The 19,141-nt window shown below is 29.2% G+C and overlaps 1 protein-coding gene across 1 annotated transcript in view; it reads left to right on the plus strand.

Moving 5' to 3' along the window:
- Positions 1–19,141, plus strand: part of LOC135963695 (sodium-coupled monocarboxylate transporter 1) — a 151,197-nt gene that overhangs the window by 76,578 nt on the left and 55,478 nt on the right. The window contains exon 3 of the mRNA XM_065515651.1: positions 1,109–1,256. Within this exon, the coding sequence (XP_065371723.1) occupies positions 1,109–1,256 (148 nt within the window). The remainder of the gene's footprint in view (positions 1–1,108; positions 1,257–19,141) is intronic.

Raw genomic sequence — 19,141 nt, forward strand, 5'->3', positions numbered from 1 at the left:
TATAAAAACTAAAAATTCAATTATCTACAATAAATATTTACACGATTTTACAGAAAACAAGTATACTTCAAAATTTTAAATATTTTTATGTAAATAAAATTTAATTTTTTTTCCAGTTGTTTTTCTAATTTTTTGGGAAAAATTTTTTTTCGATTGTTATTTTAATTTTTAAATTTTTTTTTTTTAATTTAAAATTTTTTTTTTTAAATTTTAATTATTTTTTTTTTGTTTTTTAAATTTTTTTTTGTGAAAAAAAAACTCGGGTTATTCCGATTTTGACCCATTGTAGGTCCAACTTACTATGGTCTTATATACGTCGTTGCAAATGTCTTTGAAATATCTATCATTAGATTCCATATTGTCTATATTAATGTCTTAGTAATCCAGATATAGGTCAAAAATAGGTAAAAAATCGAGATTGTCTTGGGTTTTTCCTCATATCTCAGCTATTTGTGGACCGATTTTGCTGACAGAATTAATGAAGATTTGTATCCCGAAGATATCTGGGGTCTTCAGAAAATTGATTTCAACAGACAGACAGACGGACATGGCTTAATCGACTCCGCTATCTATAAGGATCCAGAATATATATACTTTATAGGGTCGGAAATGAAAAATGTAGAAATTACAAACGGAATGACAAACTTATATATACCCTTCTCACGAAGGTGAAGGGTATAAAAATTCAAAATTTTCCAAGCTTAAATTTGCAACAACAACTGTCTAATAATTGGCTACTTCTATTGTACTTAAAGATTGTCAATTGTGTAAATACACATAAACTTGAGAAATCTATTTAACAGCTGTTAATTAATTAATAGTTACTTGTTTTAAGTATTAGACGCTTGCTATATATAATGTAAATATTTAAAAAATGTATGCAAATTTTATGAATAATTAAAAGGTTTATTAAAACAAACACATGTTTTTATTACGCCAAATATTTCAATATTATAACAAGTGTGTCAATGTTTGCCCAGGTAATTTTTTTCTTAATATTTATTGAAATTAAATAATTTTTTTTTTTGTATTGTAAATTGTGTATTCTGCATACATCTAGTATAAAAAAATCAGAATTTAAATCCAATCTCAAATTGTTTACTTCCAGGTTATCCCAGTGAATTATTCTATCGCGGTTCGGGCATGTGGGAAATCATTTATGGCATGGCCAGTGCATATCCATTGGTGTGCTTTATTTTCGTGCCCGTATATTTTAATTTAGGCATTACCTCAGTTTATCAGTATTTAGATTTAAGGTAAGTCTTTAACAAACAATGTTTATTATATTACTTTCTCAGTCTTGATATAATTGCCAACTAAAGACAAGCACTAAGCAATTATATACATACATTTTTGTAAACTAAATTTTAATTGAAATTTTATTAAAACAAAAAGAATTAAAATAACATTTTTAATTAATTTACATGAAAATCTAAAGCAACAAATATCTAAGAGTGTTAAGGTCAGGACATTTATTTACGAGTAATTTTTATTAAAACAACAAAGAGCCAGTAAGAGAAGAACAATTTTAAAAAATTTAGATTTGAGTTTCGTCATTTATATAATACATACCAGCAAATTTGTTTTTTCCTGTTTTCTGTTTGTCATTAAGAATACTTAGATTAGGGTAAACCCAAAAAACTAATTACAAGTAATGGCTTTAATAACTCATTGCTTGTGAATATTTAGAAGTCGTTAGCAGGATATTCGGTTTAGTTTCCATGTAAATATAAATATATCCTCCTTAATGGACCGATTATAACAACATATCGATAAGGATCTAGAAAAAACACATAACACTTTATAGGCTCACAATTCAATTCAAAGAAATTACAAACTTACATATGTCCAACCATGGTGATGGCTAATAAATATTTTATTTAATTGGGAAACTTCGGACAACATTATTTGTGAGGACACCCCTACTGTACATGTGTCGGCTCATTTCCCTTTAAACTCAATTGTTCGTTTATTTATTCGTTTTGTTTGGTCTGTTTAAGACAACATTAACAAATTAAAAACTGAAGAAAAAAAATACATACCAGATAAAAATATACAAAATGAATTAATATAGAGGATTGTGTAAGTAAATAAGGGAGAAACTAATTGCTGCAGCAGCAACATAAAGTTTTATTTATCAAAACAAAACCATTAAGGGTCATGTAAATCTATGAATGTTGAGACGAGTCGATTAATACAAACCTTACAAAATGACAACGTAAGAAGAATGGTACCCTTACTTATCTCTTCAGTATCATATCCAAACAGGGCAAACAGTTAGTCGGTTTCAAAATGCGATAGATGATATAAGATAAGTGGTGATTTTGACACGGAAGACAACGATCACCTAGGCCAGCCTAAAAAGTTTGTAGATCAAGAATTGGAGACATTACTGTTCGAAGATTGTTTTAAAACTCAACAAGAGTTTGGAAAAATCATTGGAAGCTACTCAAGCAACAATTTCAAAACGTTTGCGAGTAGCAGGATTCATCCAAAACCAGGCAAATTGAAGCTTAGAGACCTTGAATGACGTTTTCATTACTTGCGACGAGAAATGTATTCATTACGATAACCCAAAGCCCGGCCAACCAGCCAAATCGACACCAAAGCCAAAGGTCCAAGGCGCTAAGGTAATTCTCTATATGTGGTGGGAGCAAAAGCGTCCTATCTATTATGATCTGCTGAAATCTGACCAGACCATCATAGGGAAACTGCACCGAAGGCAACTGATTCGTTTGAGGTGAGCACTGGTCGAAAAACGGCCAGAATATGCAGCCAGACATGAAACCGTAAAGATGAGCAGATCTTTCGGGTCGTCATCCATATTTTACCAGGAAGATGAGAAAAGTTCATAGCTAACTATGGCCAATTCTTTGAATAAATTTATGTATATTGTTCAAATGTTTCAAAATAAAAGCTAAATAATTGGAAAAAATACCTCAATTTTAAGTCATACACCCAACATCATGCAATGTTTGACAGTTCGTCATAGGTATTTAAGCGTTTGCAAGAAGAACCTTACAAATTATTCACAAATTATAAAAAAAAATATCTGACACGTATTTGGTACTTTTTAGAAATTCGAAGGCTTGAGGGATAAACATTGTATTTGGTATTTTTATACCCTTTACCATGAGTGGCAAGAGTATATCGTCACCTTCAATGCAAACGGACGTAACCACACTTTTATTTTTTTTTACAGGAGAAGCAAAGAGCTATAGTTTGATAAAAAGAACCATAATCATTCAAAAATTCGATTTTGAATTTTTGTGTAGTTACGTCCATTTGCATTTAAGGTGACGATATATATTTTTCATTCCGTTTGTAATTTCTACATTTTTCATTTGCGACCCCACAAAGTATATATATTCTGGATCGTTATAGATAGCCATGTCTGTATGACCGTCTGTCCGTCTGAATGTTGAAATCAACTTAAACTTTATAGTTAAAGTTAACTTTAAGGGTACCTTTTTCTATAGCTTAAAGTTACCTTTTACTATAAAGGCAAGTTGTAATAATGGCCCTTAAACATACAACAAACCCAAAAATTACTTCCCATTTCCAACATTTCGAAATGTACAACAACAACAAACATAAGATCTAAATTAATACTACTGCCAGCCATGTGTAGAGTAGGAGACTGCATGTTTCTTAACTTCGAAAACATGTCAGGACATTAGTTAAGATAAAATTAACAAGATTCCCGTTTAGGAAAACAACTTGCAACAACAATATACAAAAAGAAACATTACAAAATGATTAAAACACAAAAATAAATAGTAAAACAAGAAAATGTAAAACAGAACAAAAAATTTTCTTAACAAGCTGAAAATTACAAAGAAATTGTTGTTCTTGGCTGCTCAATTAATTTAAATTTGGCAAAATGTCAAAAGGACAAACAAAAGAGTATGAGAGTTTATAAGTAAGTCAGTATGTGTGTTTTTGTTTGTATTCACAATCAGTGACATGCTAAATTCAAAACAAAACGACGACAAAATTTCAAAACATTTTACAACAACACGGAAAATTTGAATGTATAATAAAACGAATAGTAAATTGAAACATGAAACAGAAGAAGAAGTTTGTCGACGAAATAAATGAGTGACTGTTTGGCGGACGGGCGGGCGGTTGTACTAGCACGGCACTGGTTGGCTTGGGTGACTTGTTCGCGCATTTGTTTGCTTGATTGTGTTTCATAAAATTAACAATATTTGTTTGTTACTTTTTTTTGGAAGTATTTGTTTTTTTACGCTTCCTATTCCTAAGTGGCTGTAAATATTAACAGCAACAATAGCATTAACAACTATAAGCAAACACTGACATCCCAACAAAAAATCTTAATAATTATTTTATAAAAGCAATAGTTGGTTGAAATATGTAACATGTAAAACCATAGAGAATATACATAGAGCGGAAACTCTCCTGTGAAAAACTCAGTTGTCAGAAACCTAAGTAGTGAGAATATTTTAGTAGAAAATACTATGTGATGTTGTTGTTTGAGTTTTTTTTCTAGTTTCCGCTCAATGCTTCTCTATGTGTAAAACAGTAATAGTCTCAATATTTCATGTCAAAAAGCTGTGTTTTGGTGTTGGCCGAAAACTGGCTTTAGTGTTTTGAAAAGCTATACAAATATAATTTATAAAACTTAAATACTTTCGACTATTTCCTAACAATATTTTTGGTTTTTGTTTCCTAAAAAATCAGTTAAAAAATTTAATTTGTTTCATATCACCAACATTAATCATTGGGATTCTTCCTACCATAATTACATGCTTAAACAAATTGCAACAAATTACTAAAGGGGGGGACAACAAACACGACAAAAACTGTTTAACAGCAACTAAAGCAAACGTTTGAAATACCATGAGAAAAAAGGGGTTCTGCAGAAAGAGCGAGCAATGGCTTGAAATTAGAATAATTTGAAAATAAATAATAATAATAATAAAATACAATTTTCTTATCAAGTGTTGACACGTTTTTTTGATGCTTGTGAGTGTATTATTTTGTATGTGTGTATGTTTGCGTGCTTGTAGTTGTGTGTCAGTTATTGTGTTAAAAAGAAAATTGAAAATTAATTAAATGCTGAAACAATTTAAAATGAAAACATACAACAGTAGCCACCATCACATCCACAACACACATATATACCCCCAGACAGATACAGACCATTGTCAAAGTAAACATGAGAAACCGTGAACAGTGGGCCCAATTGCAGAATAAATATTAATAAATTTAATTTTCATATCATTCATATTGTTTATTAAGTGCAATCAATATTAATATTTAGATTGTGTAATTGACGTGGCCACTAGGATTGTCAATTATTCGAGTTTAATTTGAATCGAATAAAAGTTCATTACTTTTTTTATTATTCGAATGATCGATTAATTTATAAAAGTCCCAAGTTTATTCGAACAAACTTATTATTCGAATAATTTAATAAAATATATTAAAAATATAAATTTTTAATCATTTGTATGTTAAGAATGAATAAAAACGCATTTTTTATTATATAAAGTCAAAAATTTTATTAAATGAAACTTCCAATTTGGAAGTATATCGTAACGAAAAACAATGACCAGAGATTGATGTAATACTTCACCATATTGTTAAGTTTTTACCTTTTAAAAACGGTGGTTTATATAAAACGTATTCTTTTGATTGCAAATAAAAGCAGTTTAGTAGTTTAAAATTTGTAGCAACTCTTTACTTATTCAAATTTCAAACAGTTTAAATAGTACGCACCCACGTTTATAACTCACAACATATACAGCATACAGTAAGTCAGTTAATTTACTTTACTTAACGCTGCTTCAAATTAGACTCACTGGTTGATGTTCTCGCATGCACCTGCTTTTCTTTCTAGATGTTTCCAGCTCCATCTATCAGTGCTTCTTGAATGTTTTATTTCTTCAACGATCAACTCAAAGCTTTAATTCAAAGTTGTAATGCAATGTTAACAATATCCACAGATATGTTATGTCCACAATTCGAAATCTTCGGAAACATGATGCAACTTGCAAACAGCCGTTAGACACCATTATATTTGAATTCAAATACAATTTCGTAACAATATTTTGATATAATTATTTATCATGAACATGATTGTCATAAATATATATTTAAAAAATTTTTAAAAATGTTTAAATGGTTATAGTAAACACGTACAACTATATATATTTTTTCTCATTTCAAATTTTGAATTTGATTATTTTGCATGACTAGGCGCATTGAAATTTAGAAAAAAAAGTTGTTTTATCTTTGTTTGGTGTATGTTAAATATAAAATACTGGTTTTAGAAACAATGTTCGACAATTATTATGAAAGATATTTGCGAAAAACAAAATAAAGTCAAGGTAAAAATCGATAATTTAAAAATTCAAACTAAAATTCATTTTATAATATAAGAGATACCTAGATAAAATAAACAGAATTAATTATATCTGTAAGTATTTGTACAAGCTACGAGCTCTACAAAAGTTATAAAAAATATAGGTGGTCAACCTTAAAACCCTGTATCTGACCATGTATTGTAATAGCGTGCCACAAATTAAATTTTTGTGAAAGCTTATGTTCTCCTGTTCGATTTGTTTATTATTAATTTTTATTTTAATTTTAATGTTATTTTTAGTATTTTTTTCTTTCTTAATAAATATCTCAAAAGTTTAACGATATTGTTGATATTGTCGTTTGATTTAATTACCTATCTAATCGGCCACTTGCAACTCTTAATAACAAATGGAGAGCAGTACAAATAACTAACTTCAAAAACAATAACAAGAAAAGCGGTTTAAAAAGTGGTGCCGTTCTAACCCTCTGATAAAATTGAGTGTGAAACATGTAGCATATTTTGGGGGTTTTAGGGCAACATTATTTGAAAAGAACATGTTATACGAAATATATAGTTGAAGCTGATTTTTTGCCATATTCTTGCAAATTTCTCTTAGTGTTTAGCCACTGTAACCTGCCACCTGTCATGTTGTTGCCATTAGTGATATTATAACTCTGCCAACTATATACATATGTATGTCTATATGTAGTATGTATAGTCGGTGATGTTGCTGTTGTCGTAGTTGTCATTAAAGTTGTAACTGATGTACATAGTTGTTATGGTTGTTGCTACTGCTACTGCTGCTGATGATGCCTCTAACTGCCTCCTGCTGTCATTATAATCAATGTGACATTTCAAACACAACCAAAGGACACTTGTTTGCCTTTAGGACAAATATACATTTAATTCAAAACAAATACGTAGAGCAGAATAGAGGACCTTAAAACAGATGCCAAACACCCGCACACACTTACACATATTACAAAATTGATGTTGTAAATTTTACAGATTTTTCATTCTGAAATTAAGCTAAAATACATTTAGTGTTTGTAGAGTGCCAAGAAAAAAAAATCCACAGTTGGTGGAGATTGTAGGTTGGTTGTAAAGGTACGAAAGAATTAATTCTTATTTCCAGTTGGAAATAAACTTTTTCTCATAGCCATTGGGAGAATCCATATCAAAACGGATGAATTAATATAAAAATACCAACTTTTAATAAAATTTTTCTTTTTAACTCCCAAACTAATCGAGTTTCCATCGAACATTTTTCCACGAATATAAAGAGTTTGGATGTCCTCCTACCATGATCTTTTTTATCTTGATCTTTAATATTTTTTTACATTCAAATATATACATTTTGAAAGTAAACAATTTTATTGACACCATTTTAAAGACAATGTCTTATCCTTTAAAATGGAATCAAAAATTATGCTGGGATATCTATAAAAATAAATATTTTGTAACTCAATATATACAATTTTTGATTTTTTTGGCAAAATCAAAAACTTGTTTGACTTTTTTTTCCAAAATGGGCCGCTTTTTTTAAATTTTTTTTTGCTCTAAAGAAAGCTTTTTACTCAAAAATTGTATTTCATCCCGATCGTAAGACATCGATTTTATAATTTGGTTCACTTGACATGAAATCCACCATATACATTATGGTGGCCCTTAATAAACGAAAGTTGGATTTTGGCCATTCTCACCCGCATTTACAATGGGAAAAAAGGCATTTTTTCAGTTTTTGTAAAAGTTTTGCCATTAAAAAATTACTCTTGCAATTTAATATAATAGAATTTAAATGTGTACGTAATTCTCGTTCTAATAAGACATAAAAAACAGAAATTGGTCGAAAAATGTTAATGTTATTAAAAATTCGCAAGGCCATTAACGTGTCTCAGGCAACTAGAACAAGAAATGTAGGAACAAAATTTACATATTTTGATAAATATTAAAAAAAAAGCTAATTTTTACTTAAAATATATCCATATTTACTTGTATATGAGTTTTTATCTTCGTAAGATACCGTTAACCTATTCGCAGTTATGACCAAAAAAATTAAATTTTTTTAACGGCAGTTTCAAAACTCCATTTTAAAATTTTTAAAAATTTTGTTAAATAAATTTCTGAATTATTTGATTATCTCATTGGGATTTATTGAGAATATAATAGGGAATAAAAATGTGAAAAAATTATGAAAATATCTTATAGTTTTTCCGTACCTGAGATTTAAATTTTGAAATTTTCGAGAAAAACCTATTATTTGGCCATTTTTTGGCGAATGAGCTCTATTTCCTTACCGTTATGAATTTTAAGTAAGAGCTATTCAGAATATTTTAGTCCAGATAATTCTAAATATAATCTGAAAGTTTTACTAAAATTGGAAAACGTTAAACCTTAAATCGTGAAGGTCAAAAGTCAAATTTTTCAATATTTGGAATTTCTCTTTGATAGATAGCGAAATGTTGTATATTTTTGAGCTGATTTTGATGAAACTTAACAAAAATATAGCACAAAGCCTAGTATTTATAAAAAACAGCAGAAAAATTAAAATTAACGCTATATAGCACTTGGGGTTAAAAAGACCCCAAACTTCTAAAACCATAAAAAAATTATGATTTTAAAAGTTTGGGTAATTTTAACCCCAAGTGCTCTTAAGGTTAATTTCCATTTTTGTGCTGTTATTGTAAATACTAGACTTCATGTTATATTATTTTTAAGTTTCAGTAAAAGCGGCACAAAAATATAAAACATTTCGCTATCTTTCCATTAGAAATTCCAAATATTGAATAATTTGACATTTGACCTTCACGATTTAAGTGTTAATGTTTTCCGATTTTAGGAAAACTTTCAGATTATATTTAGAACTACCTGAGCTATAGAATTCTGAACAGCTTTTACTTAAAATTAATAACGGTTAGGAAATAGAGCTCATTCGCCAAAATATGGTCAAAAAATTAGTTTTTCTCGAAAATTTCAAAATTTAAATCGCAGGTACGGAAAAACTATAAGAGATATTTTCATAATTTTTTCACACTTTAATTTCCTATTATGTTGTCAGTAAATCCCCATGTGACGATCAAAAAACTCTGAAATTTGTTTAACAAAATGTTTAAAAATTTAAAATTGCAGTTTTGAAACTGCCGAAAAAAAATATTTTTTTTTGGTCATACCTGCGAATAGGTTAACTGTATCCTATGAAGATAAAAACTCATATACAAGTAAATATGGATATATTTTAAGTAAGAATAAACTTTTGTTTTAATATATCTCAAAATATGTTAATTTTGTTCCTACATTTCTTGTTCTAGTGGCCTGTCGATTTTTTAATGACTTTAACATTTTTTAACCAATTTCTGTATTTTATATCTTACTAGAACGACAATTACGTACACATTTCTATTCTTTTAAATTATATTACAAAAGTAATTATTTAATGGCAAACATTTGTAAATGATTAATATCAAAACAAAAACAAAAAGGATTTTAAAATGAAAAATATTTTAATTTGAATTAACAAAAATTTAATCATTCATGAATAAATTCAACGATAAATAAATTCTATTTAAATAAAAGCCTCTGAGTGAAGCTAATGAATTAAATTTTTTGAAGGGATTAATGACATGAATGGATGACATTTTCCAAACAATTTCCCGACTTACGATTAAATTAAAATTGAATTAATTATTTCGAAGCTCTGGTTGGATGGCACAATAACAACTAGTATCCATTTTTGTTTTATTCCGTTTAGTTTGTACTCGACAAAACATTTCGTTAGATTATTTCTTAATGAAGTATTTTGCATTTTTAATGAGCTAAATCATTAAATTGTTATTAAAATATTGTTGTAATCAGCAGACAACAAACAAATATAGAAAACGAGTGTGTTTCAGTTGAAGCAACAGCCTTTAACAAACAAATGTAAGCAGCAGTAACATTAGTGGCATTGGTGGTGGTGGCAACTATATACATATATCAGAACACCTACGGAAATAACACGCTACTCTTGTGGCATGATTGCGGATACAGTGCCAATAGTACAGAGTAAATAGATAATTTTAATAATGTAGTAGTATTGTATTGTTGTTTTTCAATGTTGTTTTCTTTTTATGATGACAGCAATTTACCAACAAAAAATCGCATTTACAAACAAACAAATATTAATTAGAAATTCAATTAAGCATTTACGTTTAGTTTGTTAAAACATTATTAGTTTTTATGTTGTTTAATAAGGGGATAGCTCACTAATTGATATTATTTACAAAATTAATTACACAAAAATTTGTATTTATTATTTAAATACCCAACAGTTCTAGGAGACTGTCACGAACTAAAGATTTTATCTATCATTTAGGCTGACAAATAGTTACACAACTAGCGATGAGACTAGTTATTTTAACACATGCATGTCCTAAGCATGCATGACCCATTTGGATTACAATGAGACTGTCTGATAACTGGTCGAAAGTAGTCAAAGCATTGGATACATATGCAGATTACATAGAGTCTGTTACCTTACTAGCTACCGATCAGGTTACTTGATCAGCTACATAACCAGTTATTTTAAGATGTTTGTGTGCTAATTGGCTTCAAATAGTTAGTTCAAAATTCATCTCATAGACAGTCCAATAACCGATTTCATTTAAACAAACCAACTTCTGCCAACTCTCCAATAGATTACTTCTGGTGGGTAAAATAGCTTCATTCTAAAGTGCAAATACAAAATAAACATATAAAGTGACTACACCCTAGGTTACATAGAGACACTAAAGTGACAATTAATCTCACTTTAGGTTACATCAGATGTCAGTTGTGAAGACCATGAATTGGAGGCATTACTCCATGAAGATCATTGGAAGCTACTCAAGGATTTATCCAAAAGCAGGGAAATTGGATAAAATACGAAGCGTAAGAGATCGTATGTGAAGCCCGGCCAACGAGCCGAATCGACACCAAAGCCAAATATATATGGCGCTAAGGTAATGCTTTGTATTTGGTGGGACCAAAAGGGTCCTATCTATTATGAGCTGCTGAAATATGTCCAGAACATCACATGGAACCCGTACAAAACACAACTGATTCATTTGAAGCGATCATTGGCCGAAAAACGCCCAGAATATGCGGCCAGACTTGAAACTGCAATATTCCATGATGACAACAATCGGCCACATCTTGCAATACCTGTTAAAAGCTATTTAGAATGAAATGGTTGGGAAATTTTGCTTCACCCACTTTATTGTCTATACCTTGCCCCGTCCGACTACAATTTATTTAGATATAAGCAAAACGCTTTACGCTTTACTCTGGAACATATTGACCGAAAGATGAGCAGTTCTATTGGCTCGGAATCCATATATTGCCAGAAAGATGGCAAAAGGTCATAGCTAACAATAACCAATACTTGGAATAAATTTTTATTATACAAATGAATAAATAAATTAAAGCCAGCTAAGTGATCAGACATTAGTGACAATTACAGTCTATAAGGGACTGAACACAAATATGTCCAAAATTTTAAAGAATCTTAATCGTATTCTGAGTTCATTAAAAAATGTCCGTGCGCCTGGCTGACTGTCTGGCTCGCTTTGTTCCCAAACTACAGGTAGCAATTTTGAAGATATTTCCATCAAATTTTCTCGTCCCAATGACGAAGGCTATTGAAAATGGCTGAAATCGGTCCGTTATTTCACATAGCCCTCATACAAATGTCCTCCCGAAATAGGTCTTTATAACTCATACATGTTTTATTTATATACAAGCAGAGAGAAAATATAGTTGTGCATGTTAACTGTAACCATTTCAATGTTGTTAGTTTTTTAACAATATTACAGTCACAGTAACTATTTACATTTACAGATTTACAACCATATATATGGTTAAAGTAAACAAGTATATGTTTGTGACAATCATTTATATGATGAAGGACTTACCATATTATGTTGCTGTCGGCTTATGGATATCATAATCTGAGAACAACATAGTATGATAAAATTATTCATCATAATTATGGTTGTCACAAAAATATACTTGTTTACGCACAACTAGTGTTTATAAACCGGTTAACGGGTTAACCGAAAAACCGGTTTTTCATTGAAATCTCGGTTTTTTGCGAACCGGTTAATTTAAAATGTTGATTTTCGGTTAACCGGTTTATCCGGTTTTTATCACTCGGTTAACCGGTTTTTAAAATTTGGGAATAAAATTAATAAATTTCATGTTTTGTGCATTTTTAGTATACATTCGATACACATTATTGGTCTGATTTGAAACCTAAACTGCTTATTTACAATACAAACCTCTTTAGATTAATATTTTTAAGAATTACAATGATTCTATATAGTAGAGGACGATGAGTTTACTTAGATACTTTTTCAGAATCAATTACACATAATGAAAATATTAAAAATTAAAATTAAATTCCGAATAATTCTATAAGTTTAAGTTTAGGCTAAATCTTACTAATGATTCATTAAAAACTTATTGCTGATTTTACCAAACGTTAAATTGAATTCAATGTACCCACCTTCTTTCAAAAAATTTGACTTCATTAGTGTGTTTTGTTCTTAAAATTTTAATTTATTAATCATTTTGTTAGCTTTTCAGAAATATTGCAGGAGACAAAACACGTTCTAAAATCCATGATTTGAAACATTTTTGAAATCTGATAATGGAGTTTTATTAATTATTTGGTATGATTTATAATGACAAATAATCACAGCTAAGAAGAAGTGCGTTTTCATCGTATAGGTCCTTTTTAAGGACTTGTAAGTTGGAATTGTTGGAATTTAATGAATAAACCAATAATTAAGACAAGTACGTATTATATATTTTGTAGCATATTTATACACAATTCCATTTGACTGAGATAATAATTTTGCAATCCTTACAAAATAAAATGAACTAAGCACTTTTGTATATTTATAGTTATTTAATATTAACCATTCCTGACTACTAAAAACTACAAATTTTAAAGCTGTATAGACTTTATTGAACATTTTATGTTTTCTACACATATATGACGGTTAACCGGTTTAACCGGTTTTTTCGATGTCGGTTAACCGAAAAACCGGTTTTTTAGAAAAGGCCAATTTTCGGTTAACCGACAAACCGGTTTTTTAAAAAGTCGGTTTTTTATAAACACTACGCACAACTATATTTTTTCTCTGCGTGTAGATATCTACACAAATTTAGCTTCAAATAAGTTTTATATATACGAAAGTCATGTTACCTAATTTTATGATGATCGGTCTATAATTATTCATTGCTTCCACTTTTGATCATCACTTTAACTAGCATACATTTCTTAAAAATTTTGGTATCCACATAAAATTCAACATAAGTAACTTTCATATAGACATAAATCACACGATTTAATTTCATGGCAATTGGTCCATAATTGAGCATAGCTCCCATATAAGGCACACTTCTGAAAATCACTTTAACGGGCATAAATCCCTTAAAAATTTTGGTATACATTTAAAATTTAACAGAAAGAAGTTTCATATAGAAATAAATCATGCCACGTAATTTCATGGAGATTGGTTCATAATTGCTCATAGCACCTCTATAAGGCCCGCGACCAAAAAACACTCACGAAAAATAATTATGAAATTTTAAAATAAAAATGTTTTTGCTCATTTACACTGTGTAGGGTATTTATAGTCGGGTTTGGCTGACCATACTTTCTTACTTTTTTTTTGATGGGTTAATACAAAAAGTTTAACTTTCAATGGTTATTATGTCGTATGATTGATAATAATTGTCAATAAATATAAATATTCCACATACGCTGTGGTTGGCTTAAACTAGAAAGTTTTTCATAAAGAAGAAAAAAACATGAAATTTTAAAGTAAAGAGAGATTTGTAAGAATAAAACTGCATGGTCAGTTTTAAAATGAAATGCAATGATGGTAAATGATAAAGTTAGCTGCTAATAAATGTATATTTCTGATTTACTCACAAATTAGTTTAAAACAATTCAGAGCTATGTACCTGAAAAAAGAAGACAAATTGTTAACAAAATTATTGTCTGCATATCTGTTTAGAATAATTTATTTCTTGAATTCTTTCTTTATTATCTATTTTACAAATTATACATAAATTTAGCAATTTCTGTATTATATAAATGATCAAAAATTGCTTAATATATAATCTGCATTAATAAAAAAAAAAGAAAACCAACCAATTGATACTTCGATTCCCAAATCGTTTTGACAAATGATGATACAATAGAAATTTAACATTAAGCATATTATGGGCATGTTAATGTCATCAATGCTATATTCAAACACTAAACTACTCCTACACACATTTAACACTCATTGTTAAATGTTTGCTAACAAGGAAATTACAATACACACACAGACATATTACTCAAATATTTGAAAGCCTGAAAAAAAAAACATATTAATGCTCCCATGAAGCAAACACAAACAAGTAAAACTAGAGAGCAATGAACATTGTTGACAACTATGTAAGTGCGTCTAAATGAGAGAGATGAGCATTAAGGAAGTTTTTGTGCAAGTAAATGTGCGTGTGTGTTTACAATTTCATTTCCTTTTCTCTATATGCGGGAGAAAAAAGGCCTGTTATTTGTTAAACGATTATCGTGCTCATATAAAATAAAACTTTATTTATGCACACAGCCCTTTTCGTTGTTGTTTGTTGTAGTACCAGTGTATTGACTATTTTTTTATATTTTATCATGCACAAAAAAAGTTCCCAAAATAAATAGAATACAATCCAAAACTATGATCCCCAGGGCGTTTAAATACAAAAGCATAAAATTACATTACACATACTGACAATGATTTGTTTTTCTTCTTTTTTTTGTCAAAAATAGACATAAAGACGAAATAAGATACGAAATCATCAAACGGAAACAAGAAAAAACATGGAAACAAAACATAGGTTTGAGTACGTAGAGATTTAGATAAAAGCCAAATGCCACAGAAAAATGTGTTTTTTTGGATTTTATGTTGTTTGGTTTTGTTACTAACAAAGTAAATAAAAAAGTTATTTAGACCCAACGCAATGTTTACACATTCACTCAAACATTTGTACATTGTTATGTTTGTTTGTAAGCAACAATAAAGCAGAATCTTACGAATATGATGATGATATTGACGTTTGAGGCTGACAATGTTGAAACCTTTGTTTCCGTTTTGCAATTTCTATGAGGGCATAAACATTAAAAAAAATAAAAACTTATTTTTATTGTGGCCGACTTTAAGGCGGTCTACGATGCATAGTGCTTGTTGTCAAACTAAAGTGTCGTATTAAGGGTCTTCCATTAGAGACTTCCAAACTTTGACAGTTGGTAGGGACCATCTGTCGAATTGGCTGTCATTTAATCAGTTTCAACAACACCTACAAATGATGAAATTGTTGTATCAAAATGGATATGCTGTTCGGGCAGCGCTTCACCCATTTAATAGTGAGGCCCTTTTCTGGATGAATGGGTACGACAACAAACAAAATTGTCGAATTTGGCAGCGTACACTGCATCTCGAAAAAGTCACTGTTTGCTGTGGATTTTGGGCTGACGGCGTCATTGGTTCATATTTCTTTGAGAACGATTACCAACTTATTGGTATTAGATGATATGGCCACTAGGGTGAGTCGATTTAGCAATCAATATTGTGTCATCATTTTTTCGATAGCTTTTGGCATGAGAAAAAAAATTTCCACTACGACATATCAAAAAAATTATATATACTCAGTGTAGGCTGTTATATGGTCGGTCTTGCTCGACTATAATTCCTTACTTGTTTTGATATGTCGTAATGGAATTTTTTTTTCCAAAAGCTATCGAAAAATCGATGGGATAATATCAAAAAATGTTGGCCTTACAAATCGTTCCACCCTAATGAACAGAACGGCGCTACGTACAACACAGTTCAAGCCAAATTGGACATTCTGCACGAGCGATTTGAAGGCATGTTCATCTCACGTGGAGGTAATGTGTACTGGCCACCGATATGGTGCGAGAAGGCTATAAGTCAATTATTTGCAAAAAGTCCTAAACGACTTTTTGTTCGGGAAAAGGTGAACAATCGATTACGTTCTCATAAAAAAAGTGGAATAGTGGAAAAAAGTAGAAAAAGTTTATTTTTTTATTTCTAATTTTTATTGTAAATATGTTTAACAACTAGATTTTCGCTTTAATAAATCTAGCAACCTTATACTAATTACATTAAAATAGGATAAATAGTAGAAACAATCAAAAATAGTGAAAAAGTCGTATAAAGTCGATAAATAGAAAAAGTCGAATAATCGACTTATTCAAATATTTAGAAAAGTCGTAAGTTCGAAAAGTAGAATTTTTTTATTTTAACCATAGAACCCTGTTATATGTTGGCTCTAATTTATGTGGGATGAAATCTGTATGTTAAAAACTGTGACTACATATCAGAGTACGGAAATAAACAAATCGAAACGTTTGCTATCGTTTTGTTTTGTTCTTTGCAGTGAGTAAAACAAAAACCAAACAAAAACAATGATAATGATTGCCCTATTTTGTTTTGTATTGTTTTTGCTCATGAGCGCAAACTGTACATTAATATAAACGTACGCAGCTTGAAAAGAAAAGAGTAAGAACTATATTGAAACATTCTGGTAAAAAACGTTTAACAAACGTTTGGTAATTGATTTACTCATTATAATAGAGAACACAGTACAAAAAAAAAAAACAAAACCGATAAAAAATACGTTTCCCTATCTGTTTTGTACTCAAATGTACGATTGCAACGGTAAATTAAATAATGAATATGCGTGAAAAGCTAATCGTTTCGTTTTCTCTCTTTGTCACTTGAAAAGTTTTTGTTTTGTTTTTGCTCATGTACAATACAATATAAAAATTTTGATTTGTTTTGTACATTTTACAAACGTTTGCGAAATATTTTGTATGTTTTCATACTCTGCTACAGATATCAAATTAATGAAAAACTATTGTAAATTACAAGGCATATTTTTAATTTCTTAACATTTAAATGACGTTTAGAGAATCTCATATTAGATATAATAACCTTTTACAAATGAACTACCCAAACAAGCATACCTGCAATAGCGTATATACTAGTATTGGAAATGAAAATAGGAAAAATCTTTTATTTGTATTTTGCTCAAAACCACAACTTTCCAACGCACTAATAATAGAAAGACTCAACAATAACAAACAGCAGCAGCAAAAACTACATATAAACAGTTAAACCTCACATACATATTAAATTACATAAAAACATTAACACATACATTTCAGACAATATGTTCACATACATGTTGGTAAGTCACCAAAAAAAAAATACTAAGTTCGTCCTTTCGAACTTTTCAACATACATACATATGTATGTACAATTTTGTCACTTGCATAGTATTTATGTATACATATATACCGTCCGTCCACAAGCCTGTCAGTCATTTAGTCAAAACGGTCAGAGAGACTGAGGGACATTGATCTAACAACATCAGCAACATAACAAACCAAGCATATCTGTTCAGTCAGTCAACTATCATCTATGATATGAGTACAACAACAGCAACAACAACGAAAATTTAATAGCAACCGAATTGAAACGAACAATACCCATATATCAGGCATGGAAACTTAAGATTATGAAATGGCTTTAAACTAAAAGTAAAATAAATATTAAAAAAATACACTTGCTCTTCCTTGAAATCATAGATCTTATAGGGTTGTCAATTATTCGAGTTTAATTCGGTTTTTTTCATCGATTAATCGAACGAATAACGAATAAAAAATTTTATTCGAATATAATTTGGTTTTCGTTACTTAATTCCTTCATTTTGAAATAGAATTTATGGATTTTGTTTTATAAAATAATGAACTTATTCATAGCTCTTTTCTGTGTTACATATTTTTTACATACACAGAAAAAAATTACGACAAATCAATTGTCATATTAATTACCATATTCGTCAATACAATTATTTTTTTAATTGAAAGGGCAGCAACAACTGATTTTGTAGATACAACAAATATTTTTTTACTTAAAATTGTTAACTCTCAACAATATATTTTAACAACGATTTTGTGAAATTAAACAATAAATTTGTTAATAGTCAACAGTAAAATGTTAACAATAGAATTGTAACATTGAATAATTATTTTGTTACTAGTTAATATATATATTTGCAATAGCTTTTTCTTCTATTAATTAAAAATGCAAATTGATGGTTTTAATTGTTTTTTTATTATTATAAGCAAATTTACAATTTATTATAACAATTACATACATATATAAATTGAAAATATATATAAAGTTAAAGCACGCATATTTCACCCTTTTCTCACCTTTTTAACCAGTTATATGACCAATATCCCCTTTCACGAATGGTTATACAGAATCCTCCATTATTGTTCTTAAACGAGTTCCTTCTACACTCGACGCATTTGATGATGAAAGAGTCCACTGAAATCCTGTTGCAAAATAGTTTTTTTATATAAAATCGATGTCCATTTTTTGCCTATTGCTATATTATAGATACAGATTATACTTACCATCTGGAATACTCCAATTCCTTTATAATTTATAAAAGAAAACATATTTCTTATGAAACAAAAAAATTTATATATTTTTCTTTAACTTTTATTTTCTTGACACATTTATTTTTGTTACTTTCAATATAATATTCCTATTGAATTTTAACAACTGAAATTGTTAATAAATGTCTAAAAGAAATTGTTGATATGAGTATTAGAATAACATATTGAATTAAAAAATTATTGAACATTTAAATAATATTTCAAACAAATTTTTTTAATTACTTAATAACTCTTACAATTTTTTTCTG

This window comes from Calliphora vicina, chromosome 1 (assembly GCF_958450345.1).
Source record: "Calliphora vicina chromosome 1, idCalVici1.1, whole genome shotgun sequence".
Classification (NCBI taxonomy): Eukaryota; Metazoa; Arthropoda; class Insecta; order Diptera; family Calliphoridae; genus Calliphora; species Calliphora vicina.